Raw genomic sequence first — 27,568 nt, 5'->3', positions numbered from 1 at the left:
TTACAAGCTGGCCCTTGACCTCCTTTTTTCGGTTACTAAACTGCCGTTCCAAGCAAGACTGTCACATGTGACTTTTGGGTCATTTTGACTTTTTTGTTGGAAGCGGTCTCTTTTAGTATTAACTTTCGAATAAAAACACAAACAAGTATACTTTGTTCTGAACTTATTCGAAATTTTCATAAAGGTTTGTCTCTATGTTGATAGTTCTACGCAAGAATGTCACACTATTGAATATCCTATGAATAATGCAAATTTAATCAAAAAATTCTCTTAAGATGAGTTTAAACTGTTAAATTGAATGTTATTCACTGAAAACAACACTAAAATATAGGGTGGAGGAGGAGCGAGAAGCCTTGAGTGTTTTATTCAGAACATTTTTCACAAAACACTTTTCGGTAGGCACTACTTACGGAATCCATACTCAACTATACATTTTTATAAACAAAAACGAAACGTATTTCTCAAATTACGGTTTAACTTGAGTTTTTGAGTAAAATATAAACTATACGAGCTTTGAAATAATAGAAAAGTTGTAGCCGTGTGACAGTTTTTCGTAGAACTAGCATCGGTATACGTTCTGTTTCTACGCAAAAGTGTCACACGGAGAATTTTTGGCTCTAATTTGCTGTTTTTGTAGGTAATGTAATTTTTTGGCAGAAAATATTTTAAAGTGATTAACTTGAACTGTTCACAACGAAAAAACTGTCGGTGAATTTTTAGTTTAAGAGAAAAATTGGATATATAGCTGATATTTCAATCGCGTTTTTCTCGTTTGCACGTTTTTCCACATGGGACAATCGTGCTTGGAACGGCAGTAAAGCTAGTTAAAGCCTTAAGAAGCGCCAATGTGGTCTAGTGGATAGGCTGGCTTTTGGGTTCGAATCCCATAAGTGGCCGACAGGTGAGATGTGTTTTTTTTATAACTGATTATATAATAAGAATGTTCAATCAGTGGCCAGTTGGCCAGGTATAAACACGAGTGCAGAATACCTGTCGTAGATTCATAAAACTGAAAATGAGATGAATTTTATACGGTTGTGAAACTGATTGTCTCGTTCTCCAAATAAGACTCACATATACACAAAAACTCATTCATTACAAGACAGTTCACACGAAGCCATGGTGTTGGGTATGATTTGCATTGAAGATTAGCCGAACTAATGATATAAAGAATGCAGTTCAGCGCGTACGTTGGCGAAACTGCGGTGAATCCGTGCACCCATGGTGGATCTACATACATAAATATGTACATACATACTAAAGCTAGTCAAAGCCTTAATAACTTCCTTCATTGTTTCGGTACAGGAATTTTCTACTTTTCTGGAGAGCTGACCAATTTTTGATAACATAATGCAACCAAATCACATAAGTGTAAAAAAAAAAATTAGAGCTGATATTGGCTGATTTAAGAATGTTGAAAAATTTGTGCATTTTTTTAACTGTAAAATGTTGCAAAGACATTGAAAGGTTTTGGTTAAATGATCATCTTTCTCTATGACAGTGAGTAATTTTGATATCTGGAAAAAGCTACATAAGTTTTCTTTTTGATTTCAAATTTCAATGGAATTATGAACCAAAATTATTCACAGATACTTTCAAAAACAAATCGTTTTGTGGTCTTCTGCTTTTTTTTCAACATCTTTCAATTTATTCTAAGCTGCTATCCGTCAATAATCTTTGAATTCTTAAATACTCTTTCTCAAAGAATATAAAATTTCACCGATAAAGTCGATAAAAAAATTTCGTATATTATTTTCAATAGAATATAAAAAAAAATTGTCAAAGTACATTTTTTTTCTAATTAAAGCATTGTATCTCTGAAGTTATTAAATCTCGGCTATAAATAGATCCTTCATAGATCGCATAGATTTAAAATCAGTTTTTAGTTTCTTTCAGCTGCAATTCAGTAAAAATTGCTAAATTCTAAAATATGCGATCTATCGCACCTATACAAAAAATGTTAAAAAAAACCTGACGGAATATTTAAACTCATGACACCAAATTCTTATTAAACATTTATTAAAACATACACCAAACAACTGTTCATAAGAGAACATGTATGTATGTAGTTGATAACATTATTTATTGTTGAGTCTCAATTAATTGCAATTGCACTATTCAACTTTTCTTGTCAAATCTGAAATGATATGCAAACGATGCTCTTATGCTCCATTGAAAATGTTATCCAAAAAGTTAAAGTTCTACGTTGTATCTTTTACCAGTTTTATATTCGTTTGATCTGAGCTAATTTTTTATTCATTCGAGTGAATTTTTCGAATGCTATTTTTTAAATATTCTTTTAATTAATTTTTGACATTTCAGCTATTTGTGAAATTTAAAGTAGAATGGTTAGGACTGAAATTGTTCGATCTTGGATCGATCGATGGATAAACGATTTTTTCAAATCAGATTCTCGTTTTTCTTGGCATGAAAAAAATAGATTAGATCGGTTCATTTTCCATTCAATCATTCAATGTTTTGGATTAATTTTTTTTTTTGCTGAGCCGAGTTCCAAGCCGAGATGCAAATTTCAATTACCGTTTTAATGTCAAAGTGTGCCATTTGTTGGGTATTTAGTCGATTTCAATACTAAAAGCTTTTTGAAATTTTTAAAAGTAATTTTTCAATACAATGAAGACTTTAATTAAAACGTTTATAAGCGCATTTATTTCTACCAAAGATAGAAGTTTTATACATCTTTGAAACTTTGTGTCCATTTTTTTGTCTTTTTGTTACAAACTGTTCAACAAAATGGATAAAATCGATTTTTCAGAAAAAAAACTGGTTTAGATGTAATTTTTCAAAACTTCACATTGAATCATGACTTATTTAGTTATACTCACTCACTTACATATCAATAACTATTTAATCTAGAAATATATTTTTTGTATCAAAGTGCAATGCTTTGAATTTTGAATCTATTGATATTTCTTTTATCCTATACGCTCTTTACATTAACTTTTATACACGATTTACTGAAAAAGTGGGTCTTGAATAAAAATTTAAATGGAAGGTGTAAAGAAATCGAATAGTTAGTTAAAAATGCTTGCTACTTGTGTGGTTCTAAAATTCAAATGCTGTTTCTTGATTGAAATTATCTATTTAGTTTAATTGTATTAGTTATGTTTTCTTTTACAGATGGTACTTGCAATTAAAAGTTTTTCAAGTAATTTAAACTGAAATTTATGTAAAGGTTATCAAAAGAAAAAAAAAATTAGTTCCCTTTATCTCAAAGCTTTTAATTATCATTTTAAATCTAGTTTCACAGACAAAGGGAAATTGATTGGAAAAAAATTGTTGCCTTTCTATGCCCGTCTTCAATTTGTAACTAATGTAAAAATAATCAAAATTTGAATTTCATTGGCCCTCCAAAACCCGCTTTTAGACGGGGATTTACTACAATCGGCATAAAACCCAAGCCTAAACTAATTTTTTGTGCAGAATTATTCAAAATATTTAAATCTTCTAATATATAAAGATGAGTTGGACTATATATGTTTGTTTGTATGCACCTTATACAAATCCACACCGCTTAACCGATCAGCCTGAAATTTGGTACAGAGGTGTAGTTGGACCAGGATAAGGTTTTAGTAATAGTTCTGAGCCCCTCCCATCTAAGGAAAGGGACCCTCCCATACAACTTTTGTTTTTATTCACACGAACCAAAAGTCATGGCACACATTTTGCTAACAGATTTTCGTTTCCTTTGGCGGGTTTTTTTTTTTCACCATCTCCATGGGCCAGGCATTAGAAACGACCATTTAGAGTTCACGTGTACTGGACAGCAAATCAAAGCTTGCTGAGCCTTAAGCATTTGAAAGGGGAAACTTTGGCGGTTTTTTTTTGCCCTTCTACTGTTCAAAGCACGTGGATATATTTGGATGAAATAATGAGTCTACATTTTACTTCAAACAGCCACAAAAATTTCATAAATTTTTTTTAAGTTAAATAAAACCGTTGGGGTCCAGAAAAATATGTATTAAAAATATTTTGCTCTGATTTTTTGACTTCAGATGATTCTGTGCTGAGATACAGTGTCCACCGCAAATCCTGTTTTCTAAAAGGCATCCTCGAAAGTGCTCCGTCACCGGCTCATTTTTCAATATTTTTCTACGAAAAAATTACTAAATGTTCTTTTAACAATGCTTTGTATAATGCAAAAAACTTGAATACATTTGTTTGAACGATAGCTCTAAAATAAATTCGTGGAAAAGGTGTTTTTTTACCCGTTAGACCCTACTCCCCCCTTAAACGGAGAATTAGAAAATAGATGAGATATAAAAATATCTTAATGAAAATAATTAAGATAATAAATATAACAAATCTGTGATTTTTAGAATTATACTATTCAATTAAATTGGTCACTTTTGAATCATTTTTGGTCATCAATGTGATCAATTCTATCATCCAATTTTGAGAAAACTTTTGGTAGAACCGTTTAGTACTGCGAATTCAAACACATGTTATCTAAGAATTTTAACAGTGATCACCCTTCACCCAAATTAATGGGTTGTTTGTGCCCAAGAATAGAAACATTGATATTTAATTTAAATAAAACCTTTCTCTTAACATTATAATGGTAACTTCAGGTTTAGAGATGATTTGTTTTTGATAACTTCAAAAAACTGTTTGTGGAACTTTCAGCATTTAAGGAAAAGTACTCATAAACTCAGATTCGGAAGTCTCTTTAGAAATTTCTAAGCACAGAAACTTGAATATACCATTGTAAAGGGAGATCGTCCATTTTGAAAAGGGGGATGAACTCCAAAAGAAATTTTTATTAGATGAGGGAAAGGAAAGATATAAGAAAAATTATCATTTGAAGATAAAAAAAAATAAGGCCAACTCCATTCAAGCTTCCTTGAAAATGGTGGGTGAAAAAAAATGTTTTTCATGGTAGGATGAATAAGCATTCATGGGAAATTATTTTGAATGTCTTTAAATTAAAACCTCACACCTATAAGTTTTTCTTAAATATGAAAACGATAAACACAGTGAATAATCTAAAAAAAAACCTTTAAAAGACTAACAAACTTTACATGGCTAAACATGCGCCAAATTTTTAATTATGATGAATATAAAGCTTCCAAAATTTTGAAAATTCAAATGACTCATTTTATTTTATATTTTATGCGAACCCGAGCAAGGCCGGGTAAAATCAGCTAGTCCATAATAATAGCAACTGTTTGACAAGCAGTTGTCAAAAGCTACATCTAAGAAAACCATAATATGAGAAAACTAGAAATGGACCTATTTAAACAAAAAATAAAAACGATCTAAAATGGCTTTTGACAGTCAGACTTTTAACTTCCAACTATTCTGGATTTACTTTTTGAAACAAAAAATTATCTTTTGGTGGAACAGATCAAATATAAAACACGTTTACGGATTTTGAAAAACGAAAACAAATCAACAAATATGTTAAATGGTTGCAACCAAACCTGAACTTAAGTTTAATTGGAAAATTTTGAAAATTCAAGGATATACCTACACGAAATATTCTAAATTTTTTACGAAGTTTAAGCATATATAGCTGATTTTCGAACTTTTTGTCAATTTACAATTTCTCAGATTTTCTAAGATCAACTTTGTCCTGGATTTTGAGTATATTTACTCAAGATTTCTGCAATAAATTTATATTCACCAGAAAATCAATTTTATACCGATTCTAGTGGTGTAATTGCATTTGCGCTACGATACTTTACAAAAATATGGCTTAACTGTCTGTCTGTCTGTCTTTCAAATGGGACCAAATTTGGCATGGGAGAGTATTTGGGTACTTTAAATTTTTGCTTTAATCTTTGTTATCTCTTCCCTTTTCAGTGTGGTGATAGGAAGAGTGGGGCTTCTTTACAAAAATTTACAAACTCGAAAACTATTCATGCAAATAAAATCGGTATGGGAGGGTATCTCTATATACAAGGATAATTTCTATGATTATTTGAGACCCTCCCTTCTTGCATTAGGGAGATAGGATGGAAGGAGTGGAGCTTCCGGGCTTCAATGTAATTTTCATTCATGTTTTGAGATCAATTCGTGCAAATGAAACCAATCTTCGTATCGAAAGGTATTTGAGAACAGAATAGGTTTCTTTTGATATTTGGAACCAATCCCATCTTCCAGTGGAGAGTTGGGAAAGGAGAAAAGGCTTATGTACAATTTATTCATCTTAAGGCTGTGTTAGCCAACGGAAGAAAAATAACTTTACCAAACTATACTGAACGATCAGCATCCTGAAGTAAATCTTTGTTGATGTTAAATAAGTACTAATCGATGTTTTGTTTAAATGTGGAGTTGACATTTAAACAAAACATCGATACATCTATGAAACTCAAGAAGGTCGACGCAAATTTTCAAAATTGATAAAATTGACAACTCATTCGACAATCTTTATCTTTGTTCGCTCATGCTTGGGGATTGAACTTCATGCATGTTAACTGTAATCACCATCTGTGGTGGGTCATCTTCAAATCAATCTTTTCAGAGACCCTTCACTCCTCAGCCAAAAACTCTCGAACTGCGTCTCGATGAATCTCAACTAATTTGCTAGCGAATCATATGGGCTGCTGCTAATCAGCGAAACCTCCTCCGGTTATCATTCAACAATCGCCCAAGGTTCATCAACGGACGCTTAATTAACTCTAGTCCGCAATCGGTTTGAGGTAGGAAGATGCATATGCGAAAATCAAAGGTGAAGTGAGTATTCAATTCATGCTGAAGACCCGCTGCTAGATTGAGAACCATAAAGTTTCGCACTCGAATTAAACAATCACCAACAACATTGGTACCTTACCTGGTTGAGTCCAACATTGCCAAGAGGAATGGCGCAGCAAAGATCCAAAATTGGCCAAGGTTGCACTCATAAAACTGCTCCGATAAACAGCAACAACAACAACTAGAAACTACATGGTAAAGCCAAAAACTTACTTCTGGTGACAATCCAAACCAATAATAGATTACCATCTGACGCAGACCAGAAGGAAGTTAGCTCTTCCGTTTTGGAACGGAATTGAATTTCGGCCCATTGAAGCCGCTGAATAATTAATTTCCGTTATGTATGACTTAGAGTGTGAGTGTCTAAATTCGCGTTGACCATAAATCATACCCGATGAAATATTTAATGAGTTATGACACTTTTTTATTTATGTTTATGATTCAATGACTTTGGCCTCTCTTATTAAAATTTCAAACAATTGACTTTAAAATGTTTCCAAACCTAACTCAGGAAGAAAAAAGCAAATAAATTCAATAATTTAATTTTTTTTTTTAAACAATTCGTAAACAAAACAGGGCTTAAAAAATATGAGATCGCTTTCAAGCGTTTGAAATGTCGCAAAAACATAATAGAAGATAAAATTTCCAGGTTAGGTAACTCACGGCAAAGGCCCCTTTTGACAACCAAAAGGAAGAAGAAAAAGCCATTCCCCCATAAGTCACTAGCACTCCCCCCAGGTTCAAGATCGACGACCTTGACTGACTGATATATTTATTTGTATTTTTTTTTCTTTCGTCTCTCTTCTTATTTTGTTACCTTTTAGCCCCCCAGTTGTATTCAACCGTCATCATCATTTTATTACACCCACTTAAATGGCTTGAATGTTGTTCGGAGCAATTCTTTTTTTTAATCTCTCTAAAGCGTTCAACTTAAGCGTGAATCATCGCGAGATCGCAGAATCGCGTAAGATGTGTATCGTTGTTTGAATTAATCTTACCGATTGCCGTACAGCATATCTTTCGTGTGAATCGTGTTTAAGTTTGAGACCGTTTATTTTCGACAATTAGGCCTGATGGGATTGCAAGTTAGGGGGAAGTGTTCCTAAGTGTGCTTTTCAAGGAGAATAATTATGTTATCGAATAAAGATTAGTTCATTTAGAAATTGGACAGTTCCGAATGCGTGTAACTCAAAAACAATTTGTTTCTTTGTTGTTCTTTGTTTCAATAATTTCTATGAAGGAAATGAAAGATATCTTATGATCATTCATGAAAAAAAATTATATATCGTCATTTGTAAGAAAAAATATCTATTTTATTTCTAGTATCTCCCATCGGGTGCCGCACACATTTTTCAGTCTTAATATTTATCAGTTTTTCCATCTTCTAAGGGAGAAGCGGGCTATATGCGACTAAGTATTAAGCAGAATACTGATTTATTCAAATATTCCATCAAATATGTGTACAAAAACTATATATACATGAGCAGACATCTGTTTTCTATACATTGTAGTAATTTTAATGTTGAAATCCCCTTCAGTATTTGAGAAATCGATTTTATTATAACTGTTGTCAAAATTGACAAACCTCAAACCGTGCGGGCCAAATGCGCCTATTTATGTTTCAGGCGAAATTTCTGTTTTTTTTGGCAACATTTCCGTATAATTTCATTGGGAATGCAAGAAACTAATAACTTCCATAAGAAAATGCTGAAGTTTTATGAAAATCTATTTTTTTTTTTATTATTTTACAGAATAAAACAAAAAATAAGGGTTGCCATATTATGAAGTCAATTCATCCATAAGAAAAAACTTTATCAAATCTGTTTTGAGATCTTCGATTCTCTCCAAAACTGTTAATTAGATCTTAAATTCGAAGTTTTAATCATAAAAAATCATTTATTGATTCTATTCCAATGCATGATTTTAGCTTTGTAGACATTTTTGACAGTGTTTGCTTACTTTTCCACAACTCACGCACGGATATTTTTCGAATAATCAACGGTTTTGCCTGCTTTCAATTTGATAATGATGGATTTTGATGAAAACTGTGCAAAATTTTTTTTTTCTTTTTGTCTTATATCGTAAATATCTAAAAACTCGTAGATTTTTAATTTTGAAGGACGAGGTTGGATAGCCCTTTTTACAGGAACAGTTTTTTTTAAATCAGATTTTATTCATTGTCAAATTCTCATATTAGGTTTCTATTTTTATTTGAACTTGAACAAATGAAATAGTATCAAAATGGCAAAAATCAAATTACATATATTCTCTTCATGAATACGTTATTTAAATGTTTTTGTTTAATTTTTTAAAATAATGAAAAATGAAATGACTGATAGTAGTTTTCGTTGATGAAAAATCTATATCCAATTGTAATTGAAATAACCAAATTTTCTGATTCAGAGTGAATTGTCTACTAAATTTCTAAAGCTGGATTGTAAAAATTTTGAATATAGACATATTTTTGATACCTATGTTAAAAAAACAGATTTTGGATATTCTAAGGGTATTTGTCTACCACTTCCAATTTTGTGGAAATGGCGTTAAGAAGTTTTGAAATTTATCAGTTGAGAGGGAAATCAATCGTTGATAACTGAGGAAGTTACAATTTAATCTAAATGAAATATAAAAAATGTTTATTCAACGATACAGATTGTAGAGAAAAATGCCACAAAGTGATGAATTCATGAAAAAAAATCGATACATTTTTTGCCCAGATTATCTTAGTTCAGATATACCTACAACGTTAAAAAATGAGTTTTAAAAAGTAAAGAACGATAGAAGTTTTATTCAGTTGAATATTTTAAAATAGGTCTCAGGTCTTTTACTACGCGGTTTGATTTTGCTCAGTTTTACTTACACGGCTTCTTTTTACGCGGTGTTTTGCCATGGATATGATTCTTCTACACGGCTTTCGCGAATCAACACGTTTTTTGAGCGAAAGTATTCCAAGTCCTATACGTTAACGACGGAATTCATACCGCGTAAAAAAAGACCTTAGTGTGCTTACATAACTTTAACACAGAAGTCAAAATTACTTTGATCTTCGGAAAAATTTATCATTGATTTGACTTTTGATCAAAAGAGTACAAATATTTTCAATGGAATGTTTACCAATTTTAAACCGGTATTCCGAAAACGCTCCCAAGTCAGACAAAATCAATTTTCAAATGAAGGCACTTCAGAAAAGCATGAAATAAGTTTCCTTGTGAATTCTGAATGTGTATTTGAGTTCTAGAGATGAATGGAAATAGTGTATACTGGAGGAACATTGATCGCTTTTAAATTTATTTTCGAAAATTTTGGAAGGGGTTGCTTTTTTGTGACACTAAAAAATTTCAAAATACTTACTGACGTAAGGAGTGTAAAGCATGATCATTGATAGCAGATTATTCAAACGTCCTTGGTGGCTATAACTAAATGTTTGTTACAAACCCAGATTTCCTGTTTCGGAGTAACTTTGATGTTTAGATACGTTTAAACCATAGTATCTCAACATCTTCAAAATTATTGTTTTGATGCCAATTGACACAGAAGGCTTAAAATATCAATAACAGTAGTTTTTTGTTTGAACTCAATTGAATTTTTCATCGTTTTCTTTCAAAAACAAATATGCTCAAAAGATGGACAATGTTACTGCATACATTTAGGGGCTAAAATTATAAACATTTCTCAATATTTTTTGGCCTCAAAAACAAATGAAATTTTACCGTCTTGCTATTCCCTAGGTCCTCCTACTGTTCTTAATTTCTTTTTTATTCAAGCTTGACCATTTGATAGGGTCTTTTAGTCATTTGATCTACACAGGCTTCCTCATAGAAAATGTTAGTTTTTTTTAATATCCCAAAATTATCATAGAATGACTATAAAATAACTCTAAAAATAAACCTATAAAAAGAAAAGAAAACATTAAATTTCATATAAAACATCCCATTTGATTCTGAATGCTTCCATTTTAGCAGGTCTTTTTGTTATTAATCTTAGAAAAAATAAGATATTTTAAAACTTTAAAACTACATTTGAAGTAATATAAAAAAAATCTCTAACTACAAACAAAATTTAGCCAATTCGAAACTCAATTTTTAGGTTTCCAACAGTAGAACACAGTTATCAGATATTTGTACTTCAGACTAAGTTAATGATGATTATCTGCAAAAATTTCATGTTGATCAAAGTTCTCCCAGTTTACGTTTTATTACAACAATGCAACACCTAATCAAGTTATTAGGAGAGGAGCGGGCTATATGCGCCTATTAAGGAGAACCCTGATTTAATCAAATATCACATCGAATATGTGTACAAAAACTATATACACGTGTGCAGGCATCTGTTTTCTACACATTGTAGTAATTTTTATGTTAAAATTTTCTTCTGTTTCCAAGAAAATGATTTTATTATAAGTGTTGTCTAAAATGCCGAATCTCAAACCGTGCGGGCTAAATGCGCCTATTTATGTTTTGACAACATTTCTGTTTTTTGGGCAATATTTCCGTATAATTTCATTGGAACTGCTAGAAAGTAATAATTTCCGTACGACAAAGCTGAAGTTTCATAAAAATCTGTGTATATTAAAATTTTATGGAATAAAACAAAAGTTAGGGTTGCCATTCTATGGAGGCAGTTCATCCATAAGAAAAACTTTATCAAATTAGTTTTTAGATCGTCATTTCTCTCTTAAGATATTATTCAGAGCTTAGATTTGAAGATTCAATGATAAAAATCATTTATTTATCCTATTTAACCTGTTATTTTAGATGGAGGCATTTTACAAACATGATGGGGGCATACAAAAACACTCTATTATTCCACTATATAATCAATATTAAACTTCCACAAAAAGCTGAAATATGTTTAATTTCTTAAGTTCATTTGAGTAAGTAACAAAAACCATCCTTGTTTTTGTTTTATGCTTCTTTATGTATAATTTTTAAAAGTCGAAATATTACATCAAAATGTTTCAAAACCTTGTACGATTTTTTAAATTTTTTTGAATTTGTGAATTCATAAAATTCTTTCTTGCCTTATGTTCTAAGCGTATCAACCTCAAAATGCATTGGTCAGATAAGCTGTCCAGTCAGCCATTTCATCAAACAGCCGTAGGGTCATTTAACCCGATAGGCCCATTTAGGAAACCGTTCCCCTAAATGTTTCCAAATGTTTTTTCGTTAAGTAAAATTAGTAATTTCTATAGAAAACGAGTTTTTTCAAACATTTAAAACTCAGTTAGTTTCACGGATCTCCTCACCAATTTTAAAAGCAAATTGTGTTGTTTTTTTTTTCAAAGTTGACACAAGACAAGAAAACTCGTTTAGTTCTTTGCATTTAAAGTTGTCAGAATGTTTTCCAGACATATTCGGACCGGGCAAATCTGGGTAATTTTATTTCCGAGCAAATTTAATCAAATTTGGTCAAAACTACGGAACTATTCAACAAAAAAACACACAAGAGAGTGATTTTTTACCTCAAAACACATCAGCAGATTTAAAATCATATTTTAAAATACCGAAAATGTGTTCATGATTATTTAGTTTTAACTTGCTAAAAAATTGTTTTTGGATGTAAAAATTAAAAGTTGTAATCCTTCAATTTCATGTTTCTATTTAATTCTGGAAATAAAGTAAATAAATCTATTCCAAATGTGGGCTTTTTTCTTCAAGATCCGGGTAACTGAGCCGTACCAAACTTTTCTTAAATTTTGTTTCAAATCTTTTTTTAGCATCACCATAACAATTGGGCTCAGTTGAGCGTTCTCTGAGCACGTTCTAGCGATGTTAATATTTTTCTATTGAAGAAAATATTCTTTAATTTGTTTCCAAATGATTATGGCTCAATATGTTTTTTCCGGGACCCAAGCAGAATTTCTTAAATTTAAATCTTAAAAAAAAGCAAACGCCAAACGCGAAAAAAATAATTTTCAATCCAACAATGAATGAATGGAAGAGTAGAATTATATAAACTTGGAAGATGAAAATATTTAAACTTTCGTCAAATTTGGGATTTTAAATTACTCAAAACTACAACACTTTTGACTAAAGTATTCGCAGTTTACAAAGACGGAAGTTTTCTAAAGAATTTCATTGTTTTAAACAAATTTTATTTATCCATACATAATAACTTCCTATAAACAATTTTAGCTGAAGGAACATATAAATTTATGTATGATAAAGGTTGCCAGATTGCCCGGTTTTATCCGGATTTGCTCGGATATTCGATACAAAATTTAAAAACAGCCCGGCCCGGTTTCCCGGATTTCATTGAAAAATGTACGGATTTTGCACGGATTTTTCATTTTATTTGGAAAATCAAACAAAATAACAATAAATTGTGTTGTAAATTTTGAGCAGATTTTGCAAAAATATTAATGAAAGGTTTTTTGGAAGCCTTAAATACGATTTAGTATCTATTTTGTTTATAAATTTTGATTTTTAATTTTTTTTTCTATTTATTAACTTGATTTATGTTGAGTAGTTTCTGAGTTTTGGCAAAATTTTCCCGGATATTGCCCGGATTTTTGGTCTTCAATTTAGAAATAAAATGCCCGAATTTTGACAGGCTTTTATAAAAAAAATTGCCTGGTTTGTCCGGCCCGCATACGTGCTGAAAAAAATCTGGCAACCTTATGCATGAGAATGGTCAAAATAAGTTATGTTTTTATGAGGTTCTAATATGTCCCGGCAATGTTCCGCTTTTTTTTGTGAAATTTCTATAGAGCTTCTGAAACTTCTTAAACCACCATAATGTATGAGATAATTGTAGATTTTGACTTGTAACAACTTTTTATCCAATCTACAACGCGTAAGATTAAAAAATACTGTTTTTTAAAGGTTTTTATTTCATTTTGACTGTTATTTCTGAGGGTGATGAAGGGTAACGGACTTATTTTGAACCAGAGGACCAATTTTGGACCACCTTTTCTAGCTCTCTTGTAAAACAAAAATCATGCAATTTTTTTAAGCAAAGATTGTTGAAGCCCGGGCACTTAACGTTATGCACTATTTTTTTGTTTTTTTTTTATTATTAGTTGCTTTATAAGAGAGCTAAACAAGGTGGTCCAAAATCGGTCCTCTGGTCCAAAATAAATCCGTTAACCTAATAAGACTTTGACATATTCGACAAATTTATGTATTTTGATCAAATAAACAGCTATGTCGAATACACCGAAGCCCTAATTTAAAATAACAAAATAGTAAACATTTTTATCTCAATATCGGTTGACACCTCGGCAAAAAAATTATAACAAAATATGCTCCATGTAAAGTTAAACAATTTTTCTGAAGACATCAAATGTCTATCTCTTCATCCCTGGGCGCTATTAATTTCGATTAATGTTCAGCACCACTGTGCAGTGGTATGCGAGAAAATAACAGCACCTCAAAATTCTACGTGAAATTCTTGAAACCTACTTAAATTTGATTTAATTTCAAAAAGTTATACCTGGGTATGAGTTATAGAAAAATGATGAACATTATGGAGTTGGTTTTTGAATGGTTGTGAATTAGGGGACGGTTTTGGGGAGAAGTATTTTTTTTGTTAGAGAAAAATTGCGGTACAAATTTCTTTTAATTTTCTACCACTCCAATCCAATCAAAATTTCAAAAATAAAAAATACCTGAATTTTGTGAAAAAATTTACATATAATTCAGATTTTTTTTAAAACTAATTCTTTCAAAAGTTGATTTTTTTTTCAAAGATTGCGTTTGCTTAACCTCTAAACCTTAGTTACCTACCATTTAAAGGTTGATCCACCAGATACCCATGACATCACGAATGTATATTTTCAATTTAAACAGCAGTTTTGAAATGCTGATGCTCATTCAAACTCCAGATATGTATGTATGTATGTATTGAATCCACCTTGGGTTTACGGCAGCGCCGCGGTTGTGGCAAAAAAAATAACCCACACGTCCATCTTAGCTACCACGCAACACTATCATAACCACTCAATGAGACTTCTAAGAGGATGGAATCGTAAGCAGAGGCACTTTCGGTATCCAGGGTTAAAAAGGGAAAAGTCTCGAGAAGCTATAAACATGTTGTTGACTAACCAGCAACAGATAGCATGCAAACTATAATCCCGCCGCCAAGGCTTCCGAAAAAAGAGTGCGTCCTTATTTTACAAATAGTAATCAAATACTTTCTTTTTCCCAACCATGCCAAATTCCCTTGACATAAATTGAGGAACGTCTAGTATTCGAAACGGGAACTAGCATACACGGTAACCCGCTCTTTTTGTAAAACGAGGATACCCAGATGCCCCTACCCTAGAAATTAATAAAATACAATAGATATATAATATAACAAAATATAATATGAATATATTGTAAATATAATAAAATAATATAAGAATAAATCTATATATATAAAAATGAATGTTTGTCTGTCTGTCTGTTCCCTATAGACTCGGAAACTACTGAACCGATCATCGTCAAAACTGGCATTTGAGGGTTTTTGAGGCCGGGGATGGTTTCTGTAATAGTCAAAACTCCATCCGACTTAAGGGAGGGAGGGCTTCCATACAAAATTTGTAGTTTTTTGAAACAAATTAAAGTCATGACATCCATTTTCTTGAGATTTTTTTTTTCCTTTGGGCGGTTTGTTTTTCGTCTCTATGGTCGAGGCGTCGCGCGCCAACGTCGCAAAAGGAAAGTAACCCAGCATAGCATCACTGATCAGTAGGAGTATTTTGGCGCGTATTCTCAACCAAGCATATTTTCTTTGAGGGGTTTGTTTTTCGTCTCCAAGGGCGAGCAAACGTCGTCGCAAGAGGATAGTAACCAAAGCACACTATTCATTGATTGCTAGAAAATTTAACAATAAGGCGCCGGTTTCTCAAACACGTGGGGGCGATATGCAACCTAGATGTGTTTTTTTCTTGCTTATTTGATTTGTACACAGCACGTGGTAATAAATGACGCCTAGATGTGACACTGATTGGTATTTTATCAATCGAAAGATTTGCAAAAATACTTCCATATTTAGTTCGTGTTAATGTAGGCAGCATTCGACTTTTCATTCAAGGAACATTAGAACATGTTCAAACGTTCAACTTTTTCTGTTAAAAAAAATTAAAAATTATGTTTTCTTCTAGAAATTGTTACTTCGGCCCAAATACACAACTGAAACGAATTTAGAAATGAAAATGGGAGCTTTTTATTTTAAATAACTCTGAAAAACCATCGTACTTTTTGCTTACATACCAATTCAAGTACGTACTTAACATGAAAAGTGTTTGAACCGCTTCGTTTTTGAAAAGCGAGACTTTAGAACTGATATTCAACTGGACGCAAAATTTTTAAGAGAAATTTTTAGTTTACCCTTAAAGAGTTGAAAACAATATTCCCTTCTGTCAACTTACACGGTGGGGCAAGGGCAAACGTCGAACTTTTGATAAATTCATCTGCAAAATGATTCAATATGTTGGAAAGACCAGAAGGGGTATTCCGAATGTTGAAACTGCAGCGGATATTAAAAATTCTTAAATGTCTTTGTAAATGAAGGTGATTCCCTTTGAACAGCATTCGTTAAAAGTGGAGTAACAAACATAAATTTATATTGCAGGAATGCTGCAGATATACATATCAGTGAAACTTGATAGAACAAAAAACAGGAATTCGTATTAAATCCATTTTAAAGCCATTACTCTGACGCATCTGTAAATAAGCTTTGCATTGACACTTGCCCCAATATACGGGACAAATGTAAACTTAGAAATTTGTTTTTGCCAACATTTTTGAGTATTTGACTTTTAAAGAGAAAATAAAAAAAACGCTGAGAACTTATTTAGTGATGCAACTGATATTTTTTAAATATTTATATGTTTACCGTAGTAAATTCATTTAAAAAAAAAAATTTGCACTGTATTTAATACATAACTAAATTAATATATTTTTCATTACCATGATAAGTGCTGTTTGGGTATCGAGCCGGTTAAATTTGCCTACCTTCTTCAAGCCGTGGGGGACAAAATTGAAAAAGATGGGAGAGCTCCCATGTAAATTTAAGATAAAGAGCTTTTCAAACATGGAACCATATTTAAAAAGGTTTTTTTTGGGTACAGAGTACAAATTTCAGATCTTGAAAAACGAGTTTAGAGATCAAATTTCATTAAATAATATATACCATCTTTGAATTGCAATTCAGAACTGCAGCTGCAGCTCTCATTTCAAAGTTGTTGGTTCTGAGGTATGATGAGGTTTGATTTGAAAAAATGCTCTCTAAAATCTAAATTTGAATAAATTTTTACAAATTACATTTATTTCCGGAAGGTGTAGCAAAGCACAACGGGTCAGCTAGTTAATATAATAAAATATAATATGAATATAATTCATGACACATGGTTATTTGGGATGTTTAAATGATTATTAAAAAAAAATCAAAAAATATGTTTGCATACGTATGTGGTTACAACAAATATCAATAACGATTTATAAACAAAAAGGTATTAGTTTAAAAAATATATTTGCAGCTCAACATTTACCTGAAATAATTGAAACATATGATACTATGAGGTCAATTTTTATATATAAGGTACATTTGTAATGCCGTGATGATCACTTGCGAAACTGAAAAGGGCGTAATCACATGTAAGTTAATAAATATATATATCTCCAATATATAATAATAATAATAAATAATGCAAATAAAATAAATATTCAAAATATAAATATAATAATAATATATAATATAAAGATAAAGATAATAACAATATTATGAAAAATAAAATAATACATAATATACTCTGATGTTATGATATCCAATGCAATGAAACAAAGAAAGAATGCGTACATTGAAACATATTAAACAAATGACATATTCCTTAAGCCTCTGAAAAAGTACATTATTCCAAGGTGATCCTCATGAATATTTCATTGGTTTGATACGAATGCTAATCATCATAAAAAATTAAATTTGAAATCATGAAAGTCATCTATTAAAATCTAACAAAATTATAGTTAAATTTAAGAAATTTCTGTGATAAAAAAATCGATTATTTACATGGCGAGAACTGAAAACTGAGATTAACAAATAACAAATAGCTATTTTAAACATGAATCAAATTTCAACGATGGCTTTGTTGATAAGGTTTATTATTCCACTGTTTTTTGTAATATTAACTCTTATACTCGGGAAAACATTATGATTTTTTTATTTTATTTTTTTTAAATACCTGCGAGAATGATTATAAGAATGTAATCAATAAATAAGTACATTTAAACCTTATGAAAATATATAATTTAAAAATTATAGATACACCGAATATTCGACCGGTCGTGATTCTACTAACAATAAATCATCACCAACATACGAATTCGCCGTCGAAAAACTGTTATTTGATAGTAAATAAAATGAAATTTTTTAAACTGCTTCAAGAGCTACAATGGATTATTTGGTATATCTACAACGCCAATCGAGTCTGGGATCTCATGCTGAAAGCTGGAATAAAAGTATAATACCATTAATGCATACATGGATACAAAATATTGATATATTCAAATATCAACTTAATGATAATACTTCATTGCTTAAGAAGCTTAAAGCCATAATCCAAGGGAACCAGCTCTGAAATGAAGGATAAATTTATTATGAAAATGTAATTTTAATCGTAAAAATACGTAAAGTACAGTAGAAACATTGTGTACATATTTGTTAACTAGTATATATAAAAAAAAAACAATCAAAATGTGATGTTTAGCTGAAAAAATGCTAACAGTACAAATAAATTTTTTTTATCATCTGTGAATAATTTGAAATGTGATGTAGCTGACGAAAAAAAGCTGTAAAATGAAAAATTTGGTAAGAATTGAAGTAGAAAATAATGAATAGTATGGTAGTGTAATGAAGCGCTATTGTACAATAATAAAATGGTGGATATAAAAGTAGTGCATTTGCAATGAGCAATGTGAATTCGGACAACATTTATGATTAAACCTGAAATATGTCTTAAAAATTTTACTGTATAAATGAATGCAGCATTTTACAAACTGAATAATAAATAAGGCATAAATTAAGAATTTATAAAATATGACGTTTAAAAATAATAACCATCTGTGTCATAGAGATAAATACGACGGCAAGATCCAAATTATAAATTATCATCCTGAAATCAAGAAAAACTATTCGTGAAATTAAATTTTGATGGTATACCAACATACAAATTTTAATTGGATAGTAGGCTATGACAAAAAAATTGATTGATTCTGTTTCGAAAAAACAAATTGATCAGGAAACTTAAGGTGTATAATTGTATTCAACATTCAAAAAGAGAAGAAATTGTAAATTACCACTGCTTACTCAGTTGCGAAAATACAGGCGGAAGAGATTTAAAAGTTTTAGTTTCAATATTACTTTATTCTTACTTTCTGTCAAGTAGTTGTTTACTCAATACAAAGTCAAATCAAAAATACAAAATTGTGAAGAAATTTATACTTATCTTGTCACTGATGCATCGATCCTGAAAAATAACTCGAGAAAGTTTCACGAAGAATACCTGGTTGCAAACGACACTACTGCCAATATATCGCTGGAACATTCCACAATAACTTCAACTTGGAAGCGTCATCAGAAAACCAAGTCTCCCAGGACACAAACCTCACTTTGAAGCTTTTGCTCGTTAATAAGCTTCCACAAATACCACAGTATATTTCGCTTTTGCACATCTTGCTATCTCTTTTTCTTTACCTACGTACCCACAGTTCTAACCTTTTCTGATTCTCACATAAACACCACCAATGAAGCATCTTTTTCCACGATTTTACAAATTTCTCCGAAAACAATTAAAAACGAATATAATCATCCACTGACGCACCATTTCCAGCACCTTTTGATCGATAGCTTATAGAATTTAAAAACAAATTGACCGTCGAAAACTTGAAAAAATCGAACCGCTTTTTGAACCTGCCATCCGTTCTTATTGACAGTGTTGCCCGAACGCTCATTCAAACTCCAGATATAATTATAAAATTTGGGTTTCGATAAAAATTGTAGATGAAACTCAAATATGGTTTTGAATCAACCTAAGTTAAAATTTTAAATGTTTTTTTAATGTCACTTTCATCTACCCACTTAAAACTGAGTACATAAACTTAATTTTCAATCTAGGTTCTGAATTTATTCTATTTTTTTTTATTTGTAATTTAAAATTTGGAACCAGATCATGTGGGTAACCTTAAATAGCGATAACGGTTTGTTTCATTTGCAGGATAGGCAGGGCCGGATTAAGCCAAAGGGGGGCCGGGGGCATTTTTCTCGGGGGGCCCCTATGATTCGATTTTGTTTTTCAAATGCTATCTCAAAAAATACAAAACATTTTAAATGTGGAAATTAACTGAAGATGAGTTCAGTATACTGTCTTCAAATAGCCATGTTGTCTGCGTAGAAGATAGTTTCTGATATCTTCAAATAAAAATTGTTAATCAATCATGTACAAACAATGCGGAATTTCTCAAAATGAAAGGTCTGATGTTAGCTGCAAAATGCAATTCAATTCTTTTTTTTAATACCCTAGCTGAAACTCTCTGATTCAGAAAAATAACCGGATAGAAATTTCAAATGATTGATCGTCTGGTTTGTGCTTCATCGAGTAATATTGTCCTATTGAAAATTGAGAAGTATCATGAAGATTTGAAACATAGAATACAAAATTCATAAAAACCGATTAAAATCATATAACAAAATTCATAAAAATAAACAAAATAATTAAATTCAAATTATATTGAGATACAGACATAAGAGTTTAAGAATTCACAACTTAAAATCAGGTTATATTCAGAACCACCATTGAGTGTCTCAAATTCAAATCATGATTTTAAATCAAGTGTTGAGAGACAAAATATGAATTAAATAACAAAAAAAGATAAATTGAAAGTTACACTCAGAGCCAAAGCAGAAATTGGCACAAATTTTAAATTTCAATTTTAAACCTTTGAAAAACAGAAAAAAACCTTTTCATGAGATGTTTAAGAATACGATTCTCATCAGATAAAAAAAATATTGTTATCAAAAAGTTATTCTAAATGTGACAAAAATTTCATTTGACGCCCTAAAAACATAGAATCAGTTATCACTGAACAAAGACAGATATGGAATCCATGATAATTTGAAAATAATCATTTGGAAAATGATATGCTAAACTCAGAATAATTACTTCAGTAAATGATGAAATTTTGGTTTAGTCATTTGAAAATGATTCAAAACGAATTTCAAGTCTAAGACAGAAATTGGGATGAAAATTCAATAAAGAAACTCTGTACTGTCGATTGGTCCAATTTAAGCAATAACAGTTTTTTCAAGATTTTATTTTCAAAAATTTTGAGAGAAAAGGGTTTGAAATCTCAAAACAACGAAAATTTCAATAATGATGATTGTTTTCGATTTTTCGATTTCGGTTTACATTATTTTTGTCCAAATTAGGGTTGAAAATTTTGAGAATCATTACCAAGATTTTGATTTTCTCAGCCCGCAAAATACGGGAGAACTCCTTAACTTATGTAAGAAAAAAAACTATTCTAGATATTATTTCTCGGAGCCCCTTGTTATATTTCAAGTTTTCATTCCGATTTTCTAGTTTTGATTTCGTTTCATAGATTTGTAGAAATTGAAGTACAGACCCCGTTCGTTTTTGGCAACACGCCTTTAAATTTTATGTTGCCAAAATCGGATGATGCCAATATCGAACGGTTTTTTTTGTCACTTTTTTATTTTTGATTTTTAATTCAAATTTGTCAAAATTGATGTAAAACCTTATATTGGCATATTTTTTTTCAATTTGACTCAATTATATTAGTTTTAAGCTGTCAAACATGGAAAAATTCATGTTTTAATTGTTTAAAACTATTATAACTAAGCCGAATCGAAAAATATCATGCTAATATTACGTTTTACATTAATTTTCATAAATTTGAAATGAAAATAAAAAAATAAAGAGAGACAAAAAAAAACTTTTGCTTGGATGTTGCCAAAATCGAATGTTGCCAAAATCGAACGAGGTCTATAGTATGATTAAAGAAAGGTTAAAACTTTTTTCCCTGGGGGGGGCCCCCCTAAGCCGGGTGCCCGGGGCAATTGCCCCTTTTGCCCCCCCTTTAATCCGGCCTTGAGGATAGGATTCCTACTTAGACGTTAAGAATTTAATACTCTAATTAAAGCGTCATGGCGCGAAGTTCACTTTGGTTGTCATTATTTTGTAATTATTAAATCATAATTCGATTACATTATATGAAATTAAAAATTGAATAAATGCTGTGGTATACAAACAATGCATCTAACCCAGCTGTTGCATGATGAATATTTCTGTTATACTTCATCGGGATCCAATCGAGTTCTATCAACTATTCTCATAAGTTATGTAACGCAACACAATTTATAGAAAAGATACAATATCCTATATTCATCTTCCAACCGACGACGAGGCGGTTCAGCAAGGTCGATTCATTGAGAAGTTCGCGGTCACCTCACAGGCCCGTTCACAAAAAACGCATCTCATCACAACCAAACCGCACAACTATTCCTGTTTAATTACTCAACCGATATAAAGTTTCCATCTTTATTGCCACCTGCTCGTTGAGGTAGATTTACAGCCTTGCCAGCCAACAATATATAAAAACTGAATGTGGAAGCCCTCTATCGTCGTAACACGGAGGAGAATAATTTTCCGCTAATTTGTCAACCCTTACCGCTGCAGTGGATGAGTCTTCAAAATTTATTTGAAGGGAATCGTTAAAAAAAAGGTGAAGCTCATGTAAGAAGGGCCAACGCGAGTCTGTTTAGTTTATTAACGACCTTGCGCTGCTGTTCGTTTATTAATAAAACGCTCTGGGTGGACGTCGCGCCGTGAAGCAGCTACTGGGTATGAATGGATGCCATCTCCGATTTTTTTTATGGCAACCAATTTGCTCACCTCCAGGAGGTGCCAGTCAAGATCATCTCCGACCGCGGTGGCGACGCGACGTGCGTCGGCTTGACTCGTTTGAGGGTCTGATTGGGTTTCACATGCTGTGATCCGATCAACATTCAATTATCAGTTAATTAATTGTTTTTTTTATTTCATGTTTTTCTGCTTTCAGAACTCCCCACAAGTGCTGAATGATGGTTCGTTCAAATTTGGATTCGGGAAAACGAGCTTTTCCTGTGCTGGACGGGCAGCTGGATATTATGCCGATGTTGAAACGGGATGTCAGGTGAGAATTTATGCCAAGGAACAGTTAGTTATTAATACAGAAAATATGATGATAATTACGATTTTTGATTATGATATGAACGAATCTATAAAGAAGAACTTTGGAGAAATAACGAAGATTAACTGGTTGGAATTTCATAAACAATAAGGAACAATTTCCGGACAGCCAAAGTATTTGACATAAATTGCAGCATTCGAAGTTCCAATGCACAGAAGCTCAGAAATGAATTTATCGTAAAATAATTATTAGCATCTTCTTCTTAGGATTGATGCATTTGATAAACAAAAACAAACTTTTGCACCAACTTTTAAAAGAAAAAGTTTATCATCGAAAATTTGTAACATTTTTTTTTTCGGACATGGCGGTGAAATGTTCTCTGAGAAATATTTCACGAATATTTCAAGAATTGAAGATTATAAACAGAAAGATCATAAGAACAACCAGATTTAAAAAATGGCGAATCGAGAGGACAGCCTTTAAATTTCGTGTTAAGAGGACCGCACTAAAAGAAATACAGCGTGTTAAGAGGACAGCTGTGTAAAAAAGCGAGTTGAAAGGACAGCCTTGAGATTGCATGTTGAGAGGATCGTTCTAAAAGAAATACAGCGGCTTGAAAGGACAGTTGAAAAAAAAAAATGGTGAGTTGAGAGGACTGCTTTGAAATTTTGTATTGAGAGGACGGCTTTGGAAGAAAAATAGCTTGTTAAGAAGACCGCTGTGGGAAATAGCGAGTTGAGAGGACCACACTTGAAGAAAAACAGCGTGTTGAGAGGACAGCTGTAAAAAATACAAATTGAGGACAGTCTTGAGAATGCGTGTTAAGAGGACACACTGAAAGAAAATCAGCGTGTTGATTGGACAGCTGTGAAAAAAGTCGAGTCGAGAGGACAGCCTTGAGATTGCATGTCGAGAGAACCGTAGTAAAAGCAGAACAGCGTGATGAGAGGACAGCTGTGGACAATGGCGCACCGAAGGAAAAACAGCGTGTTGAGAGGACTGCTGTGGAAAAAAGCGAGTTGAGAGGACAGCCTTGAAATTGCCTGTTGAGAGGACTGCAGCACAACAGCTTGTTGAGATGACAGCTGTGAACAATGGCGAATTGAGAGGACAGCCTTGAGATTGCATGTTGAGAGGACCGTACTTAAAAAACAGCGCGTTGAGAGGACAGCTGTGGAAAAAAGCGAGTTGAGAGGACCAAAGTTACAGAAAATCAGCGTTTTGAGAGGGCAGCTGTTAAAAAGGCGAGGACCGCACTGAAAGAAAAACAGCGAGTTGAGAGGGCAGCCTTGGCATTGCATGTTGAGAGGACCGAACTTAAAGAAAAACAGCATGTTGAGAGGACAGCTGTAAAAAATGGCGAGTTGAGAGGACTGCCTCGAAATTGTGTATTGAGAGTACTGCACTGATAAAAAAACAGCTTATTGAGAAGACAGCTGTAATAAAAAGCGCGTTGAGAGGATCGCACTTAAAGAAAAACAACGTGTTGAGAGGACAGCTGAAAAAAAAATGGCGAATTGAGAGGACAGTCTTGAGATTGCGTGTTATAAGGACGCACTGGAAGAAAATTAGCTTGTTGATAGGACAGCTGTGAAAAAACGCGAGTCCAGAGGACAGCCTTGAGATTGCATGTTGAGAGGACTGCACTGCAAGAAAAACAGCGAGTTGAGAGGACAGTCTTTGCATGTCCATAAGACCGCAGTAAAAGCACAACAGCGTGTTGAGAGGACAGCTGTGAACAGTAGCGAGTTAAGAGGACAGCCTTGAGATTGCATTTTGAGAGGACCACACCGAAAGATAAACCAGCGTGGTAAGAGGACAGCTGTGGAAAAAAGCGAGTTGAGAGGACAGCCTTGAGATTGCCTGTAGAGAGGACCGCACTGAAAGGAAAACAGTGAGTTGAGATGACGGCTTTGAAATTGCATGTTGAGAGAACCGTACTAAAAGAAAAATGGCGAGTTGAGAGGACTGCCTTGACATTCTATGTTTAGAGAACTGCACTAAAAGTTTAAAACAGCGTGTTGAGAGGGCAGTTGTACAAAATGGCGAGTTGAGAAGACAGCCATGAAATTGTGTATTGAGAGAGCTGCACTGAAAGAAAAACAGCTTGTTGAGAAGAAAATTGTGAAAAAAAAACTAGCGAATTGAGAGGACAGAGATTTTTTTTTTTGTTGAGGGGGCCGCACTGAAAGAAAAACAGCGAGTTGAGAGGAATTTTTGAGATTGCATGTTGGGTGGACTGCACTGAAAGAAAAACAGCGTGTGAAGAGGACAGCAAGTTGAAAAAACAGCCTTGAGATTGCATGTTGAGAGGACCGCACTTTAAGCGCACGAAACAGCGTGTTGATAGAACTGCTTTGGAAAAAGGCGAGTTGAGAGAACTGCCATGAGATTGCGTGTTGAAAGGGCCACATTGATAGAAAAACAGCGCGTTGAAAGATAGCTTGTGAAAAAAAAGAAAACAAAGGCTAGAGGAGATAGCTTTATTTTGGCGCCTTTAAAGGACCCCGAGAAGAAAAAAAACCATCTGTTGAGAGGACACCTATTATAGATAAAGGTTTGTTGTCCAATGGATAACAGAACAGTGTGTTTATAGGACAACGGAACAATAGAATTTATAAGAATGGAAAAGAATGCTTCATGTATCTATGTTTGAAAGACGGCATGGATGGAAAATCTGTATACGAGAAGACAACCGAATGATCCCAAGCAAAAAATTTGTCAACTGGAATCGATTGACCGTCTCTGAAAACTCCCATGTGCAAATTTTCATCCCTAACCGATGTATAAAAACGTCATAATTACAAAATCAGTGAACAGTTAAAGTATGAACAACCCCTTTCGCCGATCCTCGATCCAAAATTGGATAATTGGAATCAACTGTTTGTCATACGTGCAAAGTTTCATCTCAATGGAATTTATAATATCGTTTATATCACAAAAAGATTGCAAAATTTAATACAGGTGACCCCTTTGGCTGGTCCCTAACCCTAAATTTGACACCTAGAATTCATTACTCGTCCCTCAAAACACTTATGTGCAAATTTCCATCACAATGCAATGTATGTAGAGTGTCCATCCTGGGAATTTTCGGGAATTCAAAAAAAAATAGGGAATTCCCGTTTCCCGGGTATTTATTTTCTATTCCTGGGAATTCCCGACACATGTTAATTTTTGTTGATTTTTCAATTATTTTAATTTCAGTGAGTTTAACACAAATCCTTAAATTTATGTTTTGAAAAGGTAGTCAAAGTTAAAAAAAATAGCATTTTGACAATCTATCGGATTCTTTAGTTAACATTTTGCATTGTTGTAGTGCAGTTTTTAGTTTTTTTTTTCTTTTTTATTCTTCATTCTTTTTCCATCAAACAAAACTACAATTTTTTGAAACATATTGGCAAAAGCGCGCAGTACGTAAAATCTGAAACGTACTTTCTCGAAAGTAACAAGTAACATCATATCTGAACTCTTGTTCAAGAACGATTGATTTTTTTTTCGTTTGAACGACATGTTAAATGAAGAACGTATAAAAGATTGATGAAGCTAAAAAGTTGATTTCCCCATAGATTATTCAAGCTTTTGGTTAATTTTTTCTGTATCGGATATGCTTTAGAACAGGTAAATGCACGTGCAGCATGTTAAGTATTTGCAAAACACTATATTGCGTTAGCCCATGAGGATATTCTAGATACGAAAATGTGTGTCGTTTAGGAAAGGTGAAGTAAAAATGTTTTATAATGAACAAACATAACATAACATTTTCAATATGCTAAGCATCCAAATAAATTGAAATTTTTCATTTTGGTATTCGTATCTTAGGCTAGTGCACAATATCCGTGAATAATATCTATATGGAACTATTAATTTTTTTTAGAATGTCTAACAATAAATTTTTCTCAATTGGATATTATTCTTATTAGTTCAACAATTTCGTCATCAGTTTTATGACTGCATGAATGTTTTCTGCATTTGAATGGTTTAATTTAAATAATATTTTGTTTATTTTTTTTATCATATCGTCGTGCGTGGTGACTGTAGACCTGGGATTGAGTATGAACCAAAATGAAAAATGTTTGTTTTTAAAAATCTTCATAGGTATCAGAGATATCGTTTTCAAATTTTTACACATGATTGTCGGCATATAATTTCTTCTTTTGCTTTAAAAATTTGGTTGCATAAATATTCTCTTTTAGTTCTTAAAAACCGTCTAAATTCAGTGTCATAATGACAAACAAACTACATTCCCAAAATTTTTCATGTGTAAACTTACACCAGCAAATTTCATGCCTCGTTTCCTGTTAAATACGTTTATTAGGATCTGATTAGCCAGAATTCGGGTTTTTTTTTCTTACAAATTGGTTGATATGTCAAGAGTTATTCCAATTTTTTATAGTAGTGTCCAAAATATATAAATGTGGTGAAAATGGGCCAATCCAAGACCACGGTATCCACAGCCTTGAAGCTACTTTTTGAGCTCCAAAACACATAAATATTTAATTCATTGCTGTTAAGCAATCGAAGATAACGTTAGTTTTTATTTTTCTACACGAGTTCTAGATTTGTGCGAACTACACAATATTTCTTTTAATCGTCTTCCTCCGAACTCAACACATATTACGCAGCCTTTAGACGTTGCTTTTTTCATCCCATGAAGCGAAATTGGAGATAAGTACTTCGTACAA

At 32.3% G+C, this 27,568-nt stretch overlaps 1 protein-coding gene across 2 annotated transcripts in view; it reads left to right on the top strand.

The window, feature by feature from the left end:
• The window catches only part of LOC129756339 (location of vulva defective 1), a 760,372-nt gene that overhangs the window by 726,116 nt on the left and 6,688 nt on the right, over positions 1-27,568 (top strand). For both annotated transcript variants that reach the window (XM_055753197.1, XM_055753198.1), the window contains exon 3: positions 22,776-22,889. In XM_055753197.1, the coding sequence (XP_055609172.1) occupies positions 22,776-22,889 (114 nt within the window). The remainder of the gene's footprint in view (positions 1-22,775; positions 22,890-27,568) is intronic.

This window comes from Uranotaenia lowii, chromosome 3 (genome assembly GCF_029784155.1).
Source record: "Uranotaenia lowii strain MFRU-FL chromosome 3, ASM2978415v1, whole genome shotgun sequence".
Classification (NCBI taxonomy): Eukaryota; Metazoa; Arthropoda; class Insecta; order Diptera; family Culicidae; genus Uranotaenia; species Uranotaenia lowii.
The sequence above is the reverse complement of the archived record's forward strand: the minus strand, read 5'-3'. Positions and strand labels throughout refer to the sequence as shown.